The following is a 27,890-nucleotide window of genomic DNA, read 5'->3' on the forward strand; positions in this document are numbered from 1 at the left end:
ATTGCCAAGACCTGTCGTTTCTTTCTTTACAACATCCGTAAAATCCGCCCCTTTCTTTCCGAGCACTCTACCAAAACCCTCATCCACACCCTTGTCACCTCTCGTTTAGACTACTGCAATCTGCTTCTTGCTGGCCTCCCACTTAGTCACCTCTTCCCTCTCCAGTCGGTTCAAAACTCTGCTGCCCATCTCGTCTTCCGCCAGGGTCGCTTTACTCATACTACCCCTCTCCTCAAGTCGCTTCACTGGCTCCCTATCCGTTTTCGCATCCTGTTCAAACTTCTTCTACTAACCTATAAATGTACTCACTCTGCTGCTCCCCAGTATCTCTCCACACTCGTCCTTCCCTACACCCCTTCCCGTGCACTCCGCTCCATGTATAAATCCTTCTTATCTGTTCCCTTCTCCACTACTGCCAACTCCAGACTTCGCGCCTTCTGTCTTGCTGCACCCTACGCCTGGAATAAACTTCCTGAGCCCCTATGTCTTGCCCCATCCTTGGCCACCTTTAAATCTAGACTGAAAGCCCACCTCTTTAACATTGCTTTTGACTCGTAACCACTTGTAACCACTCGCCTCCACCTACCCTCCTCTCTTCCTTCCCGTACACATTAATTGATTTGATTTGCTTACTTTATTTTTTGTCTATTAGATTGTAAGCTCTTTGAGCAGGGACTGTCTTTCTTCTATGTTTGTGCAGCGCTGCGTACGCCTTGTAGCGCTATAGAAATGCTAAATAGTAGTAGTAGTAGTAGTAGTAGGCTCTGGTTGGGCTGTATTTTTGAGGACGTAGTTAGATCTTTTGCGATCTATGCTCCCTATCGAAAGCTAGTTATTATTAAGAGGTATCCCAGGGCCATTTTTGCTATATCAAGCACAAAACTGTTTTATATAGGAATAACACCTTCCTGAGCAGATTCTTAAGGACTAAAGGGTCCTTTTACGAAGGTGCGCTAGTGGTTTTAGTGCGTGCTATACGCTAGAGATGCCCATAGAAATATATGTCTTTATAGTGGGCGTGTATTCGTCATTGATCCATGTTTTTCAACATTTTAACTTTCAACTGCAATATTCAATCTTATAACACCTTATGTACTTAGCTTAGAAGAGCTTTCATTGTTCTTTTTTTCTTTTTCTTTTTCTATTTTCTTTTATGAATTCTTGTTTTCACATGAAATCATGTTTCGCACAAATCGGATATGTTTCCAGCTTATACAGAGGAGACGTCCCTTGACACAGCGATTTGTGCGAAACATGATTTCATGTCGGTTTAAAGACGTCTCCGAGATGAATGATTACTTGTGAAAACAAGAATTCATAAAAGAAAATAGAAAAAGAAAAAAAGAACAATGAAAGCTCTTCTAAGCTAAATACATAAGATGCTATAAGATTGAATATTGAATATTGCAGTTGAAAGTTAAAATGTTGAAAAACATGGATCAATGACGAATACATGCCCACTATAAAGAAATACCTGGCTTAAGTATATTGCCTGAATGGTGGAGACATGATTATCTGATGGATCCAATACTCAGGACCCCTTAATATGTTTTATAAAAGACACTGATAGGATTGATTGGAGTTGGGTATTGATAAGGATTAGTTAATGATAACCCCCTTCCATTAAGGCTGAAAAGATACTGATTAAATTGGACAATTCATAGAAATATATGAGCATCTCTAACATTTAGCACGTGCTTATTTTTAGTGCATGCTAAAAATGCTAGCGTGCCTTTGTGAAAGGACACCTAAATTCTGTAAATGGCACCCAAATAATTGGTGCTGAAAAAAATAGCAGCACTATTCTATAAACAGCGCTTAATTAGGTGCCATTTAAAGAACAGAAAAATGTAGGCAGATAAAGACCATATGGTCTATCCATTCTGCCCATCCATGCCATCTAGGTGCAACCATTTACACCAGTGAAACCTTGGTGTAAATCCTTGCACCTAAGTTAGGCACAAATCCCCTTTATTCAACAAAGCGTGCAAATTCAAGGAATGCCCCTGATTTACTGATAACCCTCCCTTGGCCATGCCGACTTTGTGAACCCACACATAATTTTAATTAAATCCAATTAACACCCATAATTGGTTGTTAAGATCTCAATTATCAGCGCTAATTGGCTCATTATTCAATTAAATTGTGCATTCAAATTGGGCGCACGCCTAAATTTGCACACACAATTTTTAGCAACTTTTAGTTTGGCGCAGAGTTCCTTAAAGAGACATTGAGATCTAGCTTACAGGCAGGCGGACAATCCTAGGTTGCATTTAAATTAGACACATTTCAGTTTGGTTTCATTTTGATGCACTTTTCATGAATCTTTTTAGAATGTCTACGGAAAATATCATTTTTCCAATCATTGAGCCACCCAATGATTCGATGAAATCCACTTCATTGAATCACTGGATTTGAAAATCCAAAACAAGTTTGAAAACTAAATTGTTGTATAAAGGTTCTTTGAACCAATACAACAAACTTTTTTTAAGGTTCCTCAACTTGTCTGGCCCAGTGTTGAGAATTTTACACACCTATAATCCTAATGTTATTATTGTAATAGTACTTCCTCATGTTCCTACATTTTTGACTTGGTTTTTGATGGCGCCTCTTTCTCGTATCTTGTAGGAACGCAAGTTTCCAAAATTTGTATCAAAAGAAATGGAGAATATGTATATTGAAGAGCTGAAGTCATCTGTAAATCTACTAATGGCCAACTTGGAGAGCATGCCTGTTTCTAAAGGAGGATCAGAGTTCAAGCTGCAGAAGTTGAAACGTGGTCATAACACTTCTATTATCGACATGGGAGAAGAGAATGAAAATCAGCTGTCCAAATCCGATGTTGTCCTCTCTTTCAGCTTGGAGGTAAACCCTGACCATTAGGCCTTTTAATTACCAATGCATTGAAAAACAAGAATGAGTGCATTGCCAGATTTAATAACTTTAGTTGTTTTTTATAGTCATTTTACAACTTTTATATGACAGGAAGAATACACATTCTCTTTAAACCATGTAAATAACTGTTTCTCTTTTAGAGCATTAACCTCAAAATATTTTATCACAGTTTATAACATATTTTTTAATAAACTGGTGCAAATAACTTAAACTAGTTGTGTTATTTTAATGGCTACAGATCATGGGAATGCAATTCTCTTTGAAGAACAGGCTAACTAGTAGAAATTAGGATGAGAAGAGATTGTGTGCCCACATTTTTTTTTTTGCAAGTCCCAAAGCACTGTTAAAAACTAGCATGGGACCTGCAAAAAAAAAAAGCCTTAATATACTGCCACGGTACATTTGGGCCTAGAACACAAGGAAGTCCCGCCTTAGTACATTCTAAGGCTAGATTTTGTCATGATTGTGGCCGTGACCTCTCCCAGTTGTACCTTATTTCTGGTGGGCAGCTTCTTAGCTGGCTTCTGTTTCTTCTGTCTGTCCTTTCTGAGCTAGCTCTGTCTCTGTGTGCTGGCTGTTCCCAGCACAGCTCTAATTGCTTTACTATACTGCAGCTGTGTGTGTTACCTGAGTTAGCTCTGCCTTTCTCTGGGTGTACTGGCTGCTTTCAGCGTGGCTTCAAGTGCTTCAAGGTGCTGCATCTGTGTGAGTTGGGCCTCTCTGGGTTTCAGTGTGCTCTGTTTCAGTATGCTGTCTGCCTCTGTCTGGTAGTGGTGACATCATCAGGCAGGGCCTTGATAAGGAAGTGGTGTCCTTTCCTTCAGGGCCTTTGCAACATTGGCATTTGTGTTTGCATTTGCGCTTGCTATAGGGCCAGGTCAGTGTTAGTGCAGTGTGCACTTTTGACTCTTGTGTGTTCAGCTTTCCTGCTTTTCCCTGGTGGTTCCCCTGCTTTTCCCTCTTGGTGCTTTGGAAGCACTGCTGTGTGTAAGGGCTTTAGAAGCTCTGTTGTGTTTAGTGCTTTGGAAGCACTGCTGTGTTTAGTGCTTTGGAAGCACTGCTGTGTTTGGTGCTTTGGAAGCACTGCTGTATGTAGGGCTTTAGAAGCTTGGTTGTGTTTGGTGCTTTGGAAGCACTGCTGACTTACGTGTTTAGCTTCCCTGTTTTTTCCCTTGTGGCTCCCCTGTCTTCCCTTTTAGTGCTAGGAGCTCTTCAGTTGTTTGGTGCTTAGAGCACCTTAGTTAGTTTAGGGTTGTAGAGCTGTAGCTTGGCACTCAGAGCACCTGTGTTAGGTTAGTGCTGTGGAGCACTGCTGTAGTTTGGTGCTTAGGAAGCACCTTTGTTAGCTTATGTGTTTAGGTTCCCTGCTGTTTCCCTGTGGCTCCCCTGCTTACCCTAGTAATGCTTAGGAGCACTCCTGTTAGTATAGGGCTTTGGAAGTCCTTCTGTTTGTGTAGTGCTTGTAGCACTGCTGTTAGTTTAGTGCTTAGGTCTGTTAGTTTACTGTTAGGAACACTTGGTTTAGGGCTTGGGAGCACTTATGTCAGTTTAGGCTTTAGGAGCACTTCTGTTTCCAGCTTGTTCTAGTCCTGATCCCTGTGTCATCCGGTATCCGGTAAGTCCTGCCGGCCACTCGAACTCAAGGGCTCAACCCTTGGGGGGCAGTGACTAAGTGCAGGTGAAGCTGTACGGACCAGTCCAGTGTGCTCCAGTCCGGTGTGTTCCAGTACAGTGCTCCAGTCCAGTGTGTTCCGGTCCGGTGTGTTCCAGTCCGGTGTGTTCCGGTCCAGTGTGGAGCAGTCCGGTGTCCTCCAGTCCAGGGGATTCCAGTCCATGTGTTCCGGCTCGCTGGGCGGTGCCTGCAGTCCTTGCCGGTGTGCTTGCCCAGTGTTGGTTGGTGGGTTTTACCTGCTGCTGTCGCTCCTCGTCAGCAGCCCAAGGGCTTACGTTTGCTCCAGAGCCCGGCCCCGCGGGCTCTGAACCTGAGAACCTGACAGATTTAGCCACAGTTTAGTAAAAGGGCCTGAATTGGGGTACCTTAGGGGCTCTTTTACAAAACAGTGGTAAAATGTGGCCTTAGTGTACTCTTATGTGAGTCTTTCCTATGCGCTAAAGTTCTTTTTACCGCTGGGGGTTTTTTTTGTTTGTTTTTACAATGTTTTCAATGCTGTGTTTGAAATTTATTTGCCATTCTATAATTTATCGAGTTTCTTGCTTTGTTTTCTACTATGATTTTCCTACAAAAAAGACCCAAGAATTTGTTGTCTTCCTACTTTGTAAGATAAGCAATTTTCTTCTAGGTTGTTATAATGGAAGTTCAGGGCCTAAAATCCTTAGCACCTAACCGGATAGTTTATTGCACAATGGAAGTGGAAGGAGGAGAAAAACTGCAGACAGATCAAGCAGAAGCTTCCAAGCCAACGTAAGTACACTTTGTTCCATCTTTGTATATTTTCATTAACATATAATAAGGTTGCACATTAGAACCTTTTGAAACCAAACAACTGATCAAAGACAATTTACCAAATTTAATCTTGAATAAGTAGAATTACAACATTGACCCAATGTACATGAAGCAAAGAGAAGGTTAATAGTAAATACAGTAATAACCAATTCAGGTAATAATTAATTGTTTGAGATATGGTTGTTCTTTGTGAGGGTTTGTTTGAATAGGAACGATTTGAGGATTTTGCGGAATCTAGTATATTCCTGCATATTTCTTATTTTGGGTGGTAAGGAGTTCCACCATTTGGTTCCTAGGTAAGTGAAGTCTGCAGAGAGTGGACAGTTTTAGATTCCTACCGGGCACCAGTTATAGAATTACCCCCTATCTGGCCAAGCAATAAATTTAGAAAAGCCACTGCCATACACATTTTTGATGGGGCTATGTTCTGGGCATGAAAAATACGCTTGTATTTCCTAATATGCCACAGCAATGCATGCATATTTCAAAAAAATCTGCTCATTGGCATTAATATCTGCTCTGAATCATGCGTGTCAGCCAATTGTCTATTTGGAGGAGTGATTGGGAAGCAGTTGTTATTCCATCTCTAGTGTGTAAAACCATCTCAAAATGGCCCAAAATTAAGATTTTAGGGCCCCTTTTACCAAGCTGCTTCAAAAGGGTGCTGGCACTGCCATCGGCATGTGTTTTACAAGCACGCAGAGGCCCCCTTTTACCGCAACTGGTAAAAGGGAAGTGTTGCTTTCCTATAAGAAATGGCCATGCGGCAAGTAAAGCACTTGCCATGCGGCCATTTCAAGGGAAAGCCCATACCACCATCCATTGAGGTGGTGGTAAGGGCTCCCACGTTAACCCGTCAGTAACCAGGCAGCGTTTGACTCTGCCCGATTACCGCAGGGTATACTCCGGTGCTACAAAAATAAATAAATAAATAAATAAATTTTTGTAGTTGCTACAAAAATAAATAAATACATACATACATACATTTTTGTAGCACCGGAAATGACAGCACACTAAGGATGGGAAATACCACCAGGCTGCCCGGTAACCCGGCAGTACTTCCTGTATAGTGAGCGGTAAGCCCACGTTGGGCTTGCCGCCGCTTAGTAAAAGGAACCCAATAGATTTTCAGCATTTACACATGCATGTGTGCACATAGGCACATAAATGCTGGTATTCTAATCATTTATACAAGAATCACTACATAAGTGTTAGTGCATTATTTATAGAATCACTCAATTGGAGCCACTTACACTTGTAGACCCATTTTTTACACAAGCATATACCACGAAGTCCTCCTAAAATGACCTAAGTATTTCAAAAGCCTCCATAACAAATGGCTCAAAATGCAAGCACTGGTTAGCACCAGGGGACCTTCTCTGTCACCCCCAAGAAGCAATAGAAATTAAGGACTCTAATACCCCTTGAAAACCCAAACTCCCTCATATAGCTCCCTTTCTCTGGGAATCCTGAATCTCCTTTCCCATTCAAGAATACATTCCCTTTTGGCAGTTCCTTCCCACCCCTAACTTACACATGCTGTTTGGATCCACCTCGCAGCCACCAAATCATGAAGTTGTCCTCTGCAATCTTTTCTAACCAGAGGCAAATCAGTGGCTTCCTGGCTGCGATGCTGCTACACTCATCATGGAATCTCTAGTAGCACTTCACAGTATATCAAGTTAGAAAAGAGTAAATTTAAAACAAATTGGAGAAAATATTTCTTCACTCAACGTGTAATTAAACTATGGTATTCATTGCCAGAGAATGTAGTAAAAGCAGTTAGCTTAGCGGGGTTTATAAAAAGGCTCGGATGGCTTCCTAAAGGAAAAATTCATAGACCATTATTAAAATGGACTTCGGGAAAATCCACTGCTTATTTCTAGAATAAGCAGCATAAAATGTATTGTACTGTTTTGGGATCTTGCCAGGTACTTGTGACCTGGGTTGGCCACTATTGGAAAGAGGATGCTGGGCATGATGGACCTTCGGTCTGTCCCAGTATGGCAACACTTATGTAAGCCTTGGCAGCCTGGTAATACCAATAGGAAACTGATGGATCTTTTGAGTTTAGAGACAGAATACTGTTTGTTGAAACACATTGTTACTTCTAATTCTGAAGGAAATACTTCAGCTCAATATTTGCCCCGTCCTCCACCAGAAAATGCATTATACTTCTATCAATAGTTAAAGCCAGCCAAGCAGAGCAAAACTGGAAATACATCTAATAAAAGTAATAAAAGAGCCTTATCATGTTAAATGTATTCTCCCCATATTCCATTGGCATTCATTTCCTTTAAGATATCATAAAAAGATTCTAATGCAAAAATGCATTTGTGCAAGTAGAAATTCTAATACAATATAAAAGACATAAAGATCATCTTGGAAGGAAATTTAAATGGTATAAATTAGAGCCTCAGTGGGAAATAATTGATATGGCCTTTTTCTCTTTATGAAATAAATTTGATATTTTAAGTTTTGAATTGAGGGGGAATTTCATTAAGAATTTGTCATTGCCATGCATTAGATAGTTACACTATTTTTTTTTGGGGGGGGGGGGGGGGGCAGCCGGCAAAGATATCCTTTTAGGATTTGATCATTACTTGAAGAGAGAATTTTGTGGTTTTTTTGTACATATTTTAGAAGCTAAAATTATATTTTATGATTTGGAAGAAAAGGACCCCCCTAGAATCTCAACTAAATGTACAAGAGAGATATATACATTTTTGCTGGTCAGTTAATTTCTTGATAGCTTTTCATTTCTGTTTGTAGCTTCACAATGAAATGCTGATACGCATTAAAATGAAATACTTTTCACACAGTATAAAACTAGGGAACCTGCAGCGATACATTTAGTATATATCATTTCTAAATACTGTACCAGTTTAAAAGGTAGATTGTTCTCTGTTACTGTGATGGTAGCACTGATAAAACTTCATCTCTAACATGCAGACATCTTGTTAATAAAGTCTTTCAGTATGTTTAGGTCTGATGAAGCCATCAATACTTTTTCTCCATTGTAGATCACTTTTAAGAAAAGTTTCTCCATGGTCTACTGTAATGAATTTGCCAACCTAAATTGAGAGTGAAGGTTTTCCGTTCCTGTTAGTGATGATAGCAGAAATGAGTGAGTGACTGAGAGAAGAGTGAAACAGTGGATGAGGGGCTGGCTTACTAACACATTCATGGTGAACCTAAGAGCAGCTCTGAGGAGACCCTTACTACAATTAGCTTCCTGTACAGAAGCCTCACTTGGGCCCTGATACTCAGAACTCCCGCAGTAAGCTGACAGCATAGAAACTATACCGCCGGAACAACGCAGAAAATTAGCTTACCAATGCTCAGAAGAAATGGTATGCAAATGAGATGCATGCTTTTAAAGCGAAAGCAAGGAGGGAGGATGTGCTTGGTGCATGCACAGAAGACTGCAGCAGTAATCCCAGCTCCTGCACGCATGTTTCAGGCAAACATTGGTGTCTGTTTCTGCACCTTTAAATATACGTTTAGAAAGCTTATACTTAAATGCAGGAAACAGGTGCCAATGTGTGCTTTCACTTTCGGGTTTGCTCAGACCCGTGCACATTTGTTTCTCACTACTGGCGCTTGGGGGCTTGCACAAGCTTCTTCAAAATTAAAGAAAAACAGCAGATTGTTAAGGAAGAATTGCAAGAAATTCTCTCTTCAAACAACCTAATGCCTGCTTTGAGCTGGTGTTATTTTTCAGCAGTAAAAGCGGCTTTGTTTTGTGCGCCGTTTTCTGAGCATTGGGAGGGAATTGGAAATGACCTCATTAACATCCGTTTGACTGTATTAGCATGCTATTTGCACTCATCATTGGCACGCTTGTTATTTCCCATGCTAGAGCCTCTGAGCGTTCTGCGCTCACTAATGCAGGTGCTAGTCTAGCGCTAATGGCCTCTAGCGCCCGCGCTTGCTTATGAGCATCGGGGCCTTGGGTAATAATGAAGCATTTTGAGGGTAGTTAATAAAATAGATGCTAACGTTTATTTATTTATTGGGATTTATTAACTGCTTTTAAGAAGAGATTCACGCGAGGTGGTGTACAGCAGGTACAGTTTAATATAAAATGTACAATTTTGTTAACAACATAACAATAGTAAAAATGACCAAATATAAACATAAATACAATAAGTGTCATGTAAAATTCACTAATTCAGTTTTTGAATCTAAAGTTCATTTAGGGGCCCTTTTACTAAGCCGTGTATTTAATTACTTATTTATTTGTTGCATTTTGTATCCCACATTTTCCCACCTATTTGCAGGCTCAATTTGGCTTACATTGTTCCGTTATGGCAATCGCCATTTCTGGATTAAGAAATACAGAGTGGTATTGCAGTATAGTTCGTATATGACAGAGTAAACTAAGCAGTCAAGTTTTAAAGATTCTTTCCGGATTGAGAGGTCAAGTGGTAATGCGTTAAAGTTCAGTAATAGAGTAGGTAAAGTAGTCAAGTATTAAGAGTTCATTTTTGTCTATTTCTAGTATTGGTTTCGTTGTCTGGTATTTAGGATGGATCAATTGTGGTATGCACGCCAAATTGGAGTTACCATCCAGGTTACCGCATGGTCCTCACAGTAATTTCAATTTTGGCGCACGTCCGCTACGTGCATCTGAAAAATATTTTTTAATTTATGGCGTGCATCAGCTGCGCACTTCGTGGCATTTGATGTGTGTAGGTCATTACCACCTGGTTACCGTGTGAGACCTTATCGCTGTCAATGGCATTTTTTGTAGGTGCACTGAAAAAGAATTCTGCGTGCACCCAAAACACACATCTGCACTACCACAGGCCATTTTTCAGCGCATCTTAGTAAAAGGACCCCTTAGTAATCAAAAATCACATATATAGTTTTCCTCAAATATTTTTGTCTTCTGTCAGTTTGTCAGATAGATTGAAAGTTTCCCTCTCATACGTGATTCTGTACAGCACCGATGACACCTCGCATTGCTATATGTTTGTAGGAGCCAGTAGTAGGGTCAGTGAGGGGTCCTTTTACAAAGCTGTGGCAAAATGTGGCCTGTGATAGTTTGGGTGCACCTTTTAGGCACGCTGGACCATTTTTACCGTGGCTGGGAAAAAGGCCATTTTAATGGGCCGGGAAATGGGCCTGCACTAATATTAAAACTAGCGAGCGCCTATTTACGGACTGAGCCCTTACCACCACCCATTGACTTAGCGGTAAGGGCTCATGTGCTACCCATGTGGTAACCATGCAGTATGCGCCAACGTTACTGCCATAAGTACATAAGTATTGCCATACTGGGAAAGACCAAAGGTCCATCACAAATACCTGGCAAGATCCCAAAAAAGTACAAAACATTCTATACTGCTTATCCTAGAAATAGTGGATTTCCCCCAAGTCCATTTAATAATGGTCTATGGACGTTTTCTTTAGGAAGCCGTCCAAACCTTTTTTAAACTCCGCTAAGCTAACTACCTTTACCACATTCTCTGGCAATGAATTCCAGAGTTCAATTACACATTGAGTGAAGAAACAATTTCTCAGATTTGTTTTAAATTTACTACATTGTAGATTCATCACATGCCCCCTAGTCCTAGTATTTTTGGAAAGCGTAAACAGACGCTTCACATCTACCCGTTCCACTCCACTCATTATTTTGTAGATTTCTATCATATCTCCCCTCAGCCGGCTTTTCTCCAAGCTGAAGAGCCCTTTAGCCTTTCCTCATAGGGAAGTCGTCCCATCCCCTTTAACAATTTTGTCGCCCTTCTCTGCATCTTTTCTAATTCCACTATATCTTTTTTGAGATACGGTGACCAGAATTGAACACAATATTCGAGGTCCGGTCGCACCATGGAGCGATACAAAGGCATTATAACATCCTCATTTTTGTTTTCCATTCCTTTCCTAATAATACCTAACATTCTATTTGGTAGAAAATAGAAAATTATTTGCTCCCGCGGGATTTGATGCATGCCAAAATCAAAATTACTGCCGGGAACTCATGCTACCCTGGCAGTAGTTCCGATTGGGCATGCACTACCCATGCATTAGCCTTCCTGCGCCTTTGTAAAAGGGCTCCTGAATACGTTGGTAGGTGGGTGAGTACCTAAGATAGTGACTTAGTAGATGGTAAGTGAGAACAACTCTGTATTTGTCTGAAATTCAGAGAACATAATATGTGTCCTTTTCAGTATTAAACCTTTGACTCTTGGAAAGTGCTGAGTTATACAGCTGATATGTGAAAAAAATTGCATGCAATAAGCAGAGGGTTCATGAATATTCAAATGAAGTTGGGTGGGCAGATTCCTTTTCATCACATGGAAATGATCTTCATGAAAAGTGAAGAACCAGCATTCTCATTTCACATTAATGTGCTTAGGCAAGCATTCTCAAAATGACCAGCAAGAATCCTACTGGTTACGGAAGTTAATCCCCCTCTATGGAATTTTGAGAAGATTGCAGGGCAGGAAGGACTTTTACACTGCAACCTAAAACCCGCAAAATCCCCTTCTCTAAGGTCTCATCCCCCTGCCAGCACTGTCCTGAGCTGGAAATCTGATCTCCAAGGTACAACAGAGAAAATCCCAGAGCCAGAATTCCAGTTATGTCCTTAGCACCACAGAGAACAGACCTGTGCCCAAACCCCCAATCTCTGAGGAACCTCAGCCGGAAAACTTCTCTGCCACAGAGAGCAGACCTGAGCTGGAAACCTGAACTTAACTGCAGCCAGCTTCGGAGAGAAGATCATGGGATTGTGAATGGTAGGGTGAGTGAACCTGGTTGAGGTTTGTAGAAAATGTGAGAATAGTGTGTGTGCATTACATTTTAGTACATACCTATATTTTCATGTATTTTTTTGTAATAATACAACTAAAATGACAAAACCTTTATGGTTGGTGAAATTCCTGAAAATGAAACTCTGGAGCTCTGATTTTCAGAGGATCTTATAAGCAGAACACTGAAGAGATTTTCCTCTGATTCATCTAGTTCAATCATTTCTGTCTTACATAAACCATTGTGTCTGAGTTTTTTAAATTATAAAAATGACAACTGACTTGTCTTACTTTTAGCAGTTCTTTCAGTGGAATGTAGTGAGTCACATCATAAAATACATCGGGTGGGAATGATAAATGTTCTCTTACAGTAAAGTTGTAAATGCAAGTAGGACTAGGCACAGGAGAGATATGCTACAAAGCTAAAACAAGCTTTCTAAGGCAAACCCTCTGATCCTCAGCCTAAACGATGCTGCCCATTCAGAAGAGACTTCTGCGGGAAACTTTATTCAGTGCACTGGGGTATTTTTGAAGGTGTTTTTTTTATCTGATAGACTAGAGTGTTTCATAAAACTAGTACAGTACATGGTTTTTGTAAAAATATGATATGGCTGTCTATTGTTTTGGGAAAGTTTGACAGAAATCCATGGGTTGTGCATTATTTCATAGGTTAAAGCACATTAAAGTGATTATGTGTACACTAAAATTTCTTGGGTACCTTATTGAACCAAATGAGTGTTAATCAATACACATCCCTAAAACAGCCAGAGGAACTGATTGAAGTTCTAGCAGCGCTTACTGGTTAGAATAAATATAGCTAGGTATAAGAGCTGCCTGAGGCAAATGAATGATGTATGATGCATTCACTTAAATGGGTTTTTGAGCTGTCTGTCAATAAAACTGGTAGGGATGTGCATCAGTACTGCACATCTGGTTTGATAAAGCATCTTAAAATAATAGTGTGTGTTAAACTGATTTAATGCACATTAATCTAGGAATTGTCATGCAGTAAGTTAATTAGTATGTGTTAAAATGTATTGAAGCCATGTCTAAAAATCAGGAATAGAACCCAAATGAACTGAAAATGTTTGACCTGTGCAAATCCCTTTGTCTAGAGTTCTTCCTTCCATGATATGTACATTCCACTTCCTGAAATTGCAATTCATTAGAAAGACATTCTTACTTTGTGCAAATCTTCAAAGAGAAACTAAACTATCGCGTTGCATTTCTTTGAAAATCATTAACTGTGAAGTCCACTTTTTAAAAGTATCCTTATGTTTTACACCTGCTCTTTGTGCGGGTAGAAAAACAAGAGCAAAATAGCATCTGAACATTTGAAAATTGTTGCTTTTTTTTCCCTTATAACCTAAACACACCCGCAGGAATGTTCTTTTGTCTGTACATGAAAGTACATGCTTAGAGAGCACCCAGCCTTGATGTCCAGAGGTGCCTGGTTCAAATCCCACTGCTGCTCCTTGTGATCTTGGACAAGTCACTTAGGGGTCCTTTTACTAAGCTGCGGTCAAAGGGAGTCTACGCTAGCATCAGCACATGTTTTTGGCACACGCTGAGGCCCCCTTTTACCGCAGCGGGTGAAAGGCTGTCTTTTTTTCTGGAAAAGAAATGGCTGCGGGATAAGTGACCCACTTACTGTGTGGCCATTTCAGGGGGAGCACTTTCTGCCACCCATTGAAGTGGCGGTAAGGGCTCCTGTGCTAACCGCTGCCCAATTACCGCCAGGTAAGCCCCAGTGTTACAAAATTGAAAATATTTTTGTGCTGCGGGTGGGAGCTACTGCCAGGCTACGGGAGCCCGGTGGTATTTCCAGATTAGCACGTGGCAACCCATTACTAAAAGGGCTCCTTAACCCTCCATTTTCTCAGGCACAAATGTAGATTGTGAGGGGAAAAACCCAGTGTACCTGAGTGTAACTCACCTTGAGCTACTACTGAAGAAGGTGTGATCAAAATCTAAATAAAATAAATAAATATAAAGGTTGTTAAGCTTTGGGTGCCCAAATGTGAGCACAGATCTCAGATCCACATGCAAAATAATTAATTAATGAGCCATTAACAGTCGATAATTGGTGTTAATTGTCACATATTTGGGTATACACGTGGATCTGCCCTGTGCCTTATTTTATAAAATGCATGCCTAAATGTTATAGTGAGCAACTCAAAAGGGGGTGTGACCACAGGAGGGGTATGGGTGGATCAGGGATGTTCCTAGAAATTAGGTGCAATGTTATGGAATAGGGTCATTTATGAGTCCAACTGCCCTTAGTTGTGCGCCAAATCAAATTCAAGAGAGGAACCAACACAATTAAATTCTGAGGGAAAATATCCAAACACTCTCTTCAAATAACTCACAGAAAACTACCATAAATCAATATAATCAAATGTCTTAATAATACCAAGTCAATAGCTTGTACAGGTCAATTGCTTACCATGAATAATCATGTCAAAAAAACAAATACATTTGAAAAACTCATCTTATTAAAGTAGTCAGCTTATTAGCCAGGGCTTTGAACATGGACCACATTTCACTGCAGCTGTTTCAAGGAACCCACACTGTCAGTAAGCTTGAATTGTTTGGTGTGATATAAATCTCTCATGCAGTCTCTCTCATACTGGTTCAAAAAACACCTTCATTTATTTTATTTTATTTTATTTTATTTTTTTACATAATTAAGCTTTGGTATTTCCCGGTGGGGGGGGGGGGGGGAGTTACATTTTAAACTGAGTGAGCAATGATTATGTGATTATTCTTGTACTAGCCCTTGTGCAGAATATTAGTTTAGTACTTCTGAGTGCTATTTATAAAATCCCTCCCATTACTGTGTAACTTGGAAGGCAATTTTTAGCTAAGGCATTCACCGCTGAAAATTGCCTTCTAAATCCTCAGTCAAAAGATGCATTATTTAAAAAATGTACATAGACCTGACCTGTAAGTCTCTCGTACTCTGTTGCCCAACTTTTGCATGAAACTTAATTCTAGTTCATTGGGTCCTACTTTAGAACAATTTTACCCAGTCTGTCCATAACAAGATTTTGGGGGAATGGTAAGGACTGTCTATAAATCCTTGCAATAGTAGTTAAGTTCATAGTTCTTCTTCATCCTATAAACCAGAAGAGAATTGGAAAGTCCTTTAGGGCATTGGCACCTGATTCTCATGACGTAAAAGCAGTGGTTACAAATCTCTGTCATGCATTTTCTGGAAAACCAAACTAGCTGGGTGGTCCGTAAGGACTGGGTTCAGAACCACTGCTCTGGAGCAGCATTCTGACAAGATGAAACCAAAATACCCAGTGTGCCTGAATGTAAGAGCAAAATCTAAATAAATAAATATTTGAGATTCTACATGGAATGGTGCTAGTGCAGGAGTGGCCTAGTGGTTAGAGCACTGGTCTTGTAATCCAGAGGTGGCCAGTTCAAATCCTGCTGCTGCTCCTTGTGATCTTGGGCAAGTCACTTAACCCTGCATTGCCTCAGGTACAAAGTTAGATTGTGAGTCCTCCTGGGACAGAGAAATGTCCAGTGTATCTGAATGTAACTCACCTTGAGCTACTACTGAAAAAGGGGTGAGAAAAATCTAAGTAAATAAATGCACATATCCTAATAGTTTTGACTTGCATGATAGCCCCAGAAGACGGTTTCTAAGCTGTGCATGGAAGAGCTTATGTGATGGTTTCGAAATAGCTAGCTGCTACAGCTAAAAATTGTCTTCTACAACATACCATTAAGCCCCTGTGATTGTATTCTGCAAGAAGAGACAATGACATGCTAAGAGATAATAGAATAAATGGCAGACTTCCAATTCACCACTGTATTGTGCGCCTCTGTTTGCTGTAAGCTACTTTACCTTCATTAAGGGAGCAGGAGACCTGATTTATAAAAGGCTTTTCTTCTATTTTGTAGTTATGGGAAAAACCTTTTACTGCTCAGGCTTTAGTTGTTTTAACAGTGACTGCTGCTGTAGGCATAGTACTGTAGAGGCGATATTATTGAGAACAGGATTTATAGATTAAAATGGGGTGAGATAAAAGCAGCTTATTAAGGGACTCTATAGATAGCCCAATGAAGTTTGTGTTTCATGCTTTGGAGGGGCATGGAGGAATTCTATAAATGGTGCTCAAAAATCAGCAACCAGCAAGTAACTGAACCGCAAAGTTCCATGAGAAAAATAACAGTATACAAAGGGAGTAGGAACTTAGGAAGGCTAGACAAACCTCAGGATAAAATAAAAACAATATTTATTGCTCTGGTATATATATATATAGGATAAAAATTACATACAATCCAAAATATATTGTGATAAGGTGGGAGAATTCAAGCCAGGCAGGATGAGGTGCGGGGCCAAACTACACATCCCAGAAGGTAGTGGGAAAAAGGAAGCAGGAAGGTGAATTCAAAAACCTGTCAGGGACTTCACATTGGGGAGGTGGAGGGAAAGACTGGAGGGATCAGCAGCTATGCGCTCAATGACCAGGAGGGGGAGCAGTAATGGGAAGACTCAATTTCCCTGTGTCAAAAATCAATACAAGATGCCTTCCACCTGGGAGGCAGAGGGGTAAGCTAACTGACAGGCTGGGAAGGAGCCAGGGTTAATGGAGTGTGTGGAAGTAGGAGAAGGGGAGAGTGCAGTACTGCCAGGTTTGGATGAACAAATGGATGTGGACTGTGATTGTACTCTGGTAGAGGGTTGCACGGGTTTGAAGGCAGTGGGGTGGTCACAGGAGTCCAGTGCTGTGTAGAGGGAGGTGTGCTGCCATCCTATAACCGCTCAGGAGGAAAGACTTTAACAATGAAAAACTAGGAAGTTTGAACTTTGGAACTGGAATTCACATGGGGGGGGGGGGGGGGGTTGCTGAGATTTTGAACTCTTTTTTTGAATTACTGCGTTGGGGGCAGTGCTTTACATAAACTGCTTATGCGAACTGTGTTGGGGGAAGGGGGCGTGGGTGCAGAGGAATAAACAGGCTTTCACTAACTGCCCGGTTGCCTTGAGAAACTTTGTGATTGGACCACTGAAGGGGAGAAAGCTGGATTGCTGATCACCCGGTTTCCTGCAGTCCTGTGGGGAGAAGCCCTAGTGAGCTGACCACCATCTCAGTGGGATTACTACCAGGCTATTACAATATAAAATCAATAGATGTTAAAATGACATTAATACAGCGGGGTAGCAAGGGCGGTGGGGGTGGTCCACCCCGGGTGCACGCCGCTGGAGGGGTGCAGAGAGCAGTTGCACGCCTGTCGGCTCAGCCAGGGCCGCCAAGAGACTGGGCCAGGCCTGGGACAAGGCCGCCCCTGGGCCCACCCCACCTGCTACCGGGCCCTCTCTCCACCCCCGGGCCCTCTGCACTGACCTTAAGCGCCTCACCTTCGAAAGCGCAGTAACAAGCAGCGGCAGACCACTCCTTCCTTCGTGTCCCGTCCTCGCAGAAGTTACATTAGGCGAGGGCGGGAAACGGAAGGAGTGGTCTGCCGCTGCTTGCTGCGCTTTCGAAGGTGAGGCACTTAAGTTCAATGCCAGGGAGCAACGGAGGGCAGGCGGGCTGGGCTGCGGCGGCGGCGGGCCCGCCTGGAGGCCCGGGCCCGGAGAATTTGGTCCTCCTGCCCCCCCCCCTCTCGGCGGCCCTGGGCTCCACTGTTTCCCTGCACCCTCTGCCCCCGAACAGGGGTGCGTATCGGCGATCCACCCCAGGTGGCAGCCGACCTAGGAATGTCACTGTATTAATACTCAAAAAAACGGCATTACTCAACATGTAAAATCAATGCTCTAGACTCGACACAGCACCGTGTTTTGGCATATAACGGGCCTGCTTCAGGAGTCTGGCAAAAAGTAGTAAATGTCAAATAATAATGCCGGGTGGAAAACAAAAATGGTTTGCTACTGCTGGTACAGCAAGGACCACAACTCCAAAGGACACCAGCAGGAAGAGCACAGGCGCATACACCAAAGTTACTCTGTTCTCCCATTCCCACAGATATTCCACCCAAGGAGGTTCTTTACAATCAGCGCTAACTGTTATTCCCACGCCAGACTTACACCTGCTGAAACCTGGTATAAATCCTGGCATCCAAGTAAGGTGTGGAGACCTATCTATATTAATAAATTCCACCTTGAACGTTCTGAAGCTCACTCCAAGGCAGAGAAGCTCACTCCAAGGCAGAGAAGCACAAAAATCCTGTAGTCTTCATAGGCTAGGACCAGTCACCCTCACTCATAGACCCGCCCTCAGCCACGCCCCATCTGTACATAAAATGCTACCTCAACATTCTGAAGACAACCTGCTGAAGCCATCTGCAAAATCCCTAAACAGTTCGTAAGTTCATGGTGGCGAAGCTATCCAACTCACCATGTCTCTCTGCCCCGCCCTCGAGGGCGGAACACAGAAAGTAAAGGGATCCATAAAGGCACCCCTACCAACTGGCAACCCCCTCCAACAAACGACCCAGGCAGGGGGAGTGTTTCCGTACTCCTCCCCCTGCCTAGGAATCGCTACAGACTGCTGGCAAACTCCCCAACCACACAACCACAAAAGCCACCCGCAACCCCCCCCCACCACACACACACACACAAACACATACACACACACACACATAAACACACACACAAACATAAACACACACAGAAACACACACAGAAACACACAGAAACACACACACACAAATACACAAACACACATACACATAAACACATACACAAACAAACAAACACACACACACATAAACACACACACACACACGCAAACACACACACACATAAACACACACAAACACACACACACACAAACACACACACACGCAAACACAAACACACAAACGTAAACACACACACAAACGCAAACACACACACAAACACACACACATAAACACACACACACGCAATCACAAACACACACACACACATAAACACACACGCAAACGCACACACAAACGCACACACACAAACACACACACACACACAGAAACACAAACACACACACACAAAAACATACACACACACACAAACACAAACACACACACAAACAGTCTCGACGGTGCATCTCTAAGTGCCCCCCCACCACATCGCCACAACAACCTGTGCAACGGGGCATCAGAAAGCCCCTACCCCCCTTCCCTCCTCGCCGCATCACCCAACCCCTCCCCCGCCGCTTCACCAAGCCCCTCCCCCCCACATCGACCGCCTCGCCACCCGCGACCGCTAATACAAACTCTGTCCGGCGGTTGCTGCTGCTTCTATTCAGCAGCAGCAGCCCGTACATAAAGAAAACAAAAAAAAAACAAAAAAACAACCTCCTAAAACGCACCTCCGTGGAGAACCATCTCACATTGGCTGACATCTCTGCAGCCGCTCCTCCTCTCCCCTCAACGTCAGTGCCCCTGCCGGAAGACCCCGGAGAAACGCCGAGACGTCAGAGAGGAGAGGAGGAGCGCAAGCTGAGACTTCAGCCAATGTGAGATGCTTCTCAACGGAGGTGCGTTTTAGGAGGATTTTTTTTGTTTGTTTGTTTTCTTTATGTAAGGGCTGCTGCTGCTGAATAGCAGAAGCAGCAGCCGCCGGACACAGTTTGTATTAGTGGTTGCGGGTGGCGAGGGGGTTGATGAGGGGGGAGGGGCTTGGTGATGTGCCATGGTGAGGGGGTCGGGTGATGCGCGAAGGGGGGGGACAAGGGGCTTTCTTTGGGTGCTGCGCCGGCTGGGGGGGAAGGGGGGGTCTCGCTGGACATGGGTGGCTAGAAGGAAGCAGGGGGAGGGTCGCTGCACATGGGTGGCTGCAGGGGGGGCAGGGAACAGGGAGATAGGGATGGGGCTCCACACACCACATGGGTGCCTGCAAGGGGGACAGGGGATACAGGACGGACACTGCAGGGCAGGCAGGGGGACAGAAGGGTTGGTGGTCATCAGGGGGGACAGGTGGGTCGATGGACATGGCTGGCCACAGGGGAGGAACAGGGAAAAAGGAGAGGAGTGTCCTCAGACATGGGTGGCTGCACAGGAGAGGAGGGTCACTGGACATGGGTAGCTGCAGGGGGGGCAAGGGGACAGAAGGGTCGCTGGACATGGCTAGCTGCAGGGGGGACAGGGGAGAGAGGAGGGACGCTGCACATGCGTGCCTGCAGGGGGACAGGAGGGATGCTGAGGGGGGGCCTGAGACCACATGGGTGGCTGCAGGGGGAGCAGGGGAGACAGGAAGGACCAGCAGGGGGAGAGGAGGGTTGATGGGCATGGGTGGCTGCAGGGGGATGCTGGACATGGGTGGCTGCAGGGAGAACATGGGGAGAGGAGGGTCGCTGCACATGCCTGGCTGCAAGGGGGCAGGGGAGAGGGAGGGGGTGAGGGGGTTCCTCACACCACACACGCAGTCACTCATTCTCTGTCTGCCACATACACTCCCACACTCAATGTCTTTGTCCCTCTCTCTCACACAGTGTCACACAGAAACACAAACACTGTCTCTCACACACTCTCTCTCTCGCACAAACACATACACTCTGTCTCTCTCTCTCTCTCACATTCTCTCTCTGACACACACGCTCCATCTCTCACACACGCTCTTTCTGAAACATACACTCCAAGGAAAACCTTGCTATCGCCCGTTTCATTTCTAACAGAAACGGGCCTTTTTTACTAGTCCTATATAATAAAATGCACCTCCAACATTCTGAAGCTGACTGCATGGCTGAGGCGTTCCTTCTCTCTGTGTCCATCCATCTCCTGAATTGACATCACGTACTTCCGGGTTCGTCACAAGCAGAAGTGACCAACCACACGAGGTTTCTCGGCTTCAGAATGTTGGAGGTGCATTCTATTAAATAGGATTGGTCAGTTCCTTGAAACACAGCCAGAACTCAGCGTCCTGCACAGTAACGCTCAGACACACAAGAGAGAAGGAGGGAGGGAGAGGGGGCCTGACACCAGAGAGGGGGGGGAAGGTATCTCTGTCACACACACACTCTGTCTCACACTCTCTTTCTCTCACTCTCACATACTGTCTCTCACACACTCTATGTCTCACACTGTATCACATTCACTCTCTATGTGTCACACAGTCACTCACACACTCTCTTGGTCTCATACACTCAGTCTCACAGAGAGTCTGTGTCTCACACACACTCTCTCTCTCTCTCTCGACACACTGTATCTGTGTGAAACACTCTCTCTCACACTGTGTCTCACATACGCACTTGCACACTCATTATCAAACACACACACACACTCTCTCTCTCACATACATACACTCGCACATTCACTCTCTCACATACAGTCACTCTCACATACACTCTCTCAAACATACACAGTCCGAGGAAAACCTTGCTAGCGCCCGTTTCATTTATGTCAGAAATGGGCCTTTTTTACTAGTTATTCTATAACTCTGTGCCCAACTTTTTAGAACACTTCTGACCTGCCTATACTCCTCCTATGACTATGTCCCCTTATGAATTATATGCTATCCAGCTCATTTTCGAAAGAGAAGGGTGCCCATCTTTCGACACAAATTGGGAGATGGGCGCCCTTCTCTCAAGGGCGCAAGAATCAGCATAATCGAAAGCCGATTTTGGGCCTCCCAAACTAATTTCCGTCGCCGGGATGGCCACAGTTCCTGGGGGCGTGTCGGAATGGTAACGAAGGCGGGACGGGGGCATGCCAGGGCGTAGTTAAGAGATGGCCGGCTTCGGCCGATAATGGAAAACAATGGGCGTCCCTGGTGAGAATTTGGTCCGCTTTTTTTGGTCCCTTTTTTTTAGGTCCAAGTCACAAAAAAATTGCCCGAACTGCCCAGATGACCACCAGAGGGAATCGGGGATGACCTCTCCTGACTCCCCCAGTGGTCACTAACCCCCTCCCACCCTAAAAAAAACAACTTTAAGAACTTTTTTTGCCAGCTTCTATGCCAGCCTCAAATGTCATACTCAGGTCCATCGCAGCAGTATGCAGGTCCCTGGAGCAGTTTTAGTGGGTGCAGTATACCAAAGACATTTTTGCCTAATGGGTAATTTAGCCAACACATACTCATTCATTATAGATTTGTACAATTCATCTGTAGACAATGCGTCCAACAAACAATTTTGTAAATGCACTTAGGGGGCAATTCTATACAGTCACACTTGAAGTGCTTAGGGCCAATTCTGTAACAGCTTTGAGGCGTGCCTAACCCATTGCAGAATACAAGCACAAAGTGGTTTTGGTGTGCCAAAACTTAGGTGTGGTCACCACGTCAATGGTTGGAGTAAGGTGCCAGGCCTAAGTGTGCCTTGCAGTACATGCAACTATCAGTATAGGTTGCGTGTTTTGCGTGATGACATATCCATGCTCTGCCCACGGGTACAGTCCACTTTCAGTCTTGCACTACAGGGTCATTTTACTAAGGACCCGTTTTCCCTGTGCGCCAAGGCCATTTTTACCTTAGTGGGTAGAAAGCACCTAAAAAAATAGCCATGCGAGGGGGAGCACTTACCGCCACCCACTGAGGTGGCAGTAAGGGCTCCAACAGTAATCCGGGGCCGTGCCTAGCATTGCCTGATTACTGATGGGTTAGCATTGTGCTCTAAAAAATGTTTTTCTGACGCATCGGAAATGGCACACACTCAAGGTGGAACTACTACCGTTGGATGCATTGGGTAGCTCTGAGTTAGTGTGTGGTAAGCCTGCGTTGGGCTTACGGATGCTTTTTAAAAGGACCCCATGCAAGTTGCTTTTATAGAATAGCGTCAAGCAATTACACGTGAATATGACAATTAATGGCATCAATCTAACATGTAAGTGCCTTTGTTTATAAAGTTTGGTGCGCAACTATCACCTAATTTTAAGCGCACCTTATAGAACTGCCATTCTTTATTGCTAAATGTAATTATTTTTATTTTGTTCATGTACTTTCTGTTTCCTACTAGTAACACAGGGACAGGGAAATCCTGATTATACTTGAATGTAAGTCACCTTGAGCCAGGGAATAGCCAGACAACAGATTTTGGGTGGGCCTAGGCAAGAAGTGGGTGGGCACCAAGTGTTCTCCACACCACCACCACAAAAAAAAAATATCTAAGCTGGCAGGAAAACGCTTCATTCCCTCTTGCATGCGCTGAAAACTGAGCATCCACAGGTTCCGGTATCGTTGAGAGTAGCATTTTTGTTACCATTAGGCGGAAGTCTTCAGCTGACGGAGCTTTGGATCCTTAGCAGCTACCGCTAAATGTGTGCTACTGTTGGGTGGGTGTGAGCCCTAAGTGGGCCCACCTGTGGCTACACCACTGCCTTGAGCTACTACTGAAAAGGTGTGAGTTAAATCCAAATACATTTTTGATATCTTTCAGATATTTGGATGATTCTATCCCATCTGCTCTAGTGTATACATATTTTGATTTCAAGCTTCATCTCATTAGCTTCTAATGTAAGCCCCTATCATTTTGGAAGCCCTTTTCGGGACAGACTCCATTCTATTTGTGACCTTCCAGTGGCAATACATCCAGAACTAGACACAGACAAGGTTTCTAAGAATGTGTGCAGAGTAAAAATATTTGGTTCACTTGGGCATTTTCCTGATTTTCAGACATGTATTTACAGTTTTTTTCACACATTCATTTTAACAAAAAATCTGCAATGCATTAGAACTAATTGACTTACCCCCTGATTCTACAAAGGTTGCCAAAAATTGCACATGCAAATTTAGGCATGTTCCTGATTTACATGCACAATTTATTAGAATAATGATCCAATTAGTGCCAATAATGAGAATTTAAACAAGCAATTCCTGGCACTAATTAAATTTAATTGGGACCAGGATCGGTGCCTAGATTTTATGCACGTCTCAAAAAGGGTGTGGATATGGGAGGTTCATGGACATTTTGAGTAGGAACAGGGGCGTGCTTGAGTTACACACACAATTACAGGAGGAAATAGCAGCACCTAAATTTATGCATGACCTCTCCGCTTAAGTATTTATTCTATACACTGCACCAAACTTTAGGTGTGGCTTATAGAATACTACATACGTGGGTATTTTTGGCGCCAATTTTTAGGCACCAATATTTATTATTTATTTATTTGTTACATTTGTATCCCACACTTTCCCACCTATCTGCAGGCTCAATGTGGCTTACATGGTACCGGAGAGGTGTTGATAGACTCCGGAGTAAAACAAATACAAATAATGGTTAAGTTGAGGTAGGAAGGGTATGGACCACATGAAGGAACATGTGGTGGGACCATAAAGAGGATAGCAAGAACAGATGAGATTGTTTGGTCATAGGTACGGACTGTGGTGTTATAGTGTCGCGGAGTTCAGGTTCATGTGGTATAGTCACATAGGGGCGTCGTACATGGAAGAATTGTGTTGTGAATATATAGAAAATATATAGAATCTAACCCTTAATGTGCATTAATTCATAGGTTAACATGATAACTTGATTTAGCATGCATTACATTTTTTTAATGCCCACTAATAAACTGAATGCTCACTAACAAATGCACTATTGACCTTTATACCACATAATCATATCCTGCTTTCTGTTAGTTATACCTTTATTATGTACCATAACATTCCTGTTGCTTGCTCTTTCTAGGGATGTGCCTTCATTTGAAACAACATAGGAAATGTAGATGACATTTTCTGTATTATTTCATGTCTTTTTTAACCTGAAATGACAGGAAAATACATGAAATTTTGGGTTATTTCCTTTGTGGTCAATAGTGTGCAAATAGGGCACCCTTCTGGTCAAGTGGAGGGGCATTTTTGAAAAGACATCCCAGTTAGAATAGAGATACATCCAGCTTATAATGTCCAAAACAGACATTCATCTCACATGTATTTTCCAACAGATACACATTTTTCTTTTTTGAAAATGACATTCTTTCCTATTCAGATTTTAGACATTTTGTGCAAAACGTATAAAATCGGACTTAGACGTCATATCGAAAATGCCCCTCCGTATCTCCTGGATTCTATATATGGTGCCCAGGTGTGGGCACACTCCCGAGATGCATGTGCAACGTAGTTGGCCAACAAGCTGCTAATAACCAAGTATTGAAGTTAATTGGCACCGATGAGGATTTCCTGGTACATTTTGCTATAAACAGAGGCACTTACATGTTAGATTGATGCCATTAATTGTCATATCCACGCGTAATTGCTTGACGCAATTCTATAAAAGCAACTTGCATGGGGTCCTTTTAAAAAGCATCGGTAAGCCCAATGCAGGCTTACCGCACGCTAACTCGGAACTACCCAATGCATCCAACGGTAGTAGTTCCACCTTGAGTGTGTGCTGTTTCCAATGCGCCAGAAAAACATTTTTTTAGAGCACAATGCTAACCCATCAGTAATCAGGCAATGCTGTGCGCTGCCCTGGATTGCTGTTGGAGCCCTTACTGCCACCTCAGTGGGTGGCAGTAAGTGCTCCCCCTCACATGGCTATTTTTAAGGGGCTTTCTACCCACTGCGGTAAAAAGGGCCTTGGCGCAGGGGGAAAATGGGCCCTTAGTAAAATGACCCTGTAGTGCAAGACTGAAAGTGGACTGTACCCATGGGCGGAGCATGGATATGTCATCATGCAAAACACGCAACCTATAGAAGACTGGTAGTTGCATGCACTGCAAGGCACACTTAGGCCTGGCACCTTACTCCAACCATTGACGTGGTGTAAGTGACCACACCTAAGTTTTGGCACACCAAAACCACTTTGTGCTTGTATTCTGCAACAGGTTAGGCACGCCTCAAAGCTGTTGCAGAATTGGCCCTAAGCACCCCCCCACCCCCACCCCCGTTGTGGCACTTCAAGTGTGACTGTATAGAATTGCCCCCTAAGTGCATTTACCAAATTGTCTGTTGGACGCATTGTCTACAGATGAATTGTACAAATCTATAGTGAATGAGTATGTATTGGCTAAATTACCCATTAGGCAAAAATGTCTTTGAATAAATTGTTTTCCATCCTATACCTGGCCCTTAGAAGATCAGTAATGATCTTCCTAAAGTAAGAGAAGGGGAACTATCCCATTATGAATAAGGGGTCTCTAGCAAATAATGCCCCCTGGGTGGCCTGTCTTTTTCTTTCCATTCAGATAACCAAAGGAAACCTGCGTTGCCAGTAGTCTGAATTACCCTTCAGTTCTTTACATCTTCAAGCTGTGTCCAGGCATGTTCATTCAGTCCTGTCCTCTCTTCCTTTTATACCCTCCCTGCCTACATACTGAGCCATGGACTCTCTCTCTCCCTCAGAGAGAGATAAATATAGTATAAATCTTTATCCTGAATAAAAGCCCTTTATTTCAGAAAATATTATCCTGCAGCTCTTTTCTCATGAGAGCTGAAGCTTTTCCCAAACAGAAGGAGCAACTCAAATTGAAAGGAAATTCAGACACAGAGGCATCGAAAAGCCCAAGTGTTAATAATATAAAATGCAGTGGAAGCTTTAAAAATCACATCTCCAATTCAAGGTTGAAGTACTCCCTAGCACCTCCTGACCTCTAAAAGTTCCTTATTTGCTCATTGTAAATTAGCACCAGACTACAGTGGAATGCACAGTTTTGAAAATTTTAAGCTCAGAGGTTATAATGGTAGCAAGCTGTCAAAGCCACATGTGACTGTGTATATTGATGGTTTTATCGATAGTCATCATAATATATTTTCACAAAGCTCCAAATCAAAGTGGGGCCCTTTTACTAAGCTGCGTAGGAGCCTACGTGTGCCCTACATGTGCCAAATTGGAGTTACCGCCTGGTTACCTTGTGGCCCTTGCAGTAATTTCAATTTTAGCGTGCATCCGCTACGCGCGTCTGGAAAATATTTTTTATTTTCTGATGCGTGGCAGCTACGTGCATCAAGTGGAATTTGATGCTCATAGACCATTACCGCCCAGTTACTGCGTGAGACCTTACCGTTAGGTCAATGGCTTGCGGTAAGGTCTCAGACCCAAAATGGACATGTGGCAATTTTCATTTTGCCGTGCGTCTATTTTCGGCAAAATTTTTAAAAGGCATTTTTTGTAGGTGCACTAAAATATAATTCTGTGCGCGCCCAAAACAAGCGTCTATACTTCCGCAGGCCATTTTTCAGTGTACCTTAGTAAAAGGATACCTCAAAGTAAAAATAGGAAAGGCAATTTTCTAGAAAAAAAAGGAGAAAAACCCTTACAAATGTATACAAGTCTCAGGGAAGAGAGTAGGGAGGGACCAATTAAATTCCAACAAACTACAGAGATGAATAAACATACATAAAATAATATTTATTAACAGACCAAAAAACAATATTGGTAAAAAAATTCTAAAGCCAATAAAATGCAAAAACAGATTGCCCGATTCAATTACATACAGAAAAAGGTACCTAAATATGTTTCCAGACTCCACACAGATCTCTTCTGTGATATCCTGCCTGGGGAGTCACATGACTGTTAACCCTTGAAGTGATTGCAGCTTGCTCTGCCTTTTTTGCTCAACACATGCCAATTCACTGACAATATTTGCCTATGCACAAATCAGATACAGCTTAGCTAGGTCTTGTGACTCCTGAGGCAGGCGTTAATCACTGAAACACAGATCTGTGTCATCTGGCAATATTTTTATGTATTGCAAACCTTTTTATGTATGTAATTGAATCAGGGAATCTATTTTTGTATTTTATTGGTTTAAAAATTTTGTTTATCCTTATTGTTTTTTAGGTCGGTTAATAAATGCCACTTTATGTTTATTTATTCATCTCTGTAGTTCGTTGAAATGTAATCGGTCCTCCCCTACATCCTTCCCTGGGGCAATTTTCTAAGCTATGTATACTG

The 27,890-nt window shown here is 43.0% G+C and overlaps 1 protein-coding gene across 1 annotated transcript in view; it reads left to right on the forward strand.

The window, feature by feature from the left end:
* The window catches only part of CADPS (calcium dependent secretion activator), a 520,576-nt gene that overhangs the window by 122,105 nt on the left and 370,581 nt on the right, over positions 1–27,890 (forward strand). The window contains 2 exon segments of the mRNA XM_030208035.1: positions 2,629–2,865; positions 5,196–5,317. Of these exon segments, the coding sequence (XP_030063895.1) occupies positions 2,629–2,865; positions 5,196–5,317 (359 nt within the window).

This window comes from Microcaecilia unicolor, chromosome 6 (genome assembly GCF_901765095.1).
Source record: "Microcaecilia unicolor chromosome 6, aMicUni1.1, whole genome shotgun sequence".
NCBI classification, from domain to species: domain Eukaryota; kingdom Metazoa; phylum Chordata; class Amphibia; order Gymnophiona; family Siphonopidae; genus Microcaecilia; species Microcaecilia unicolor.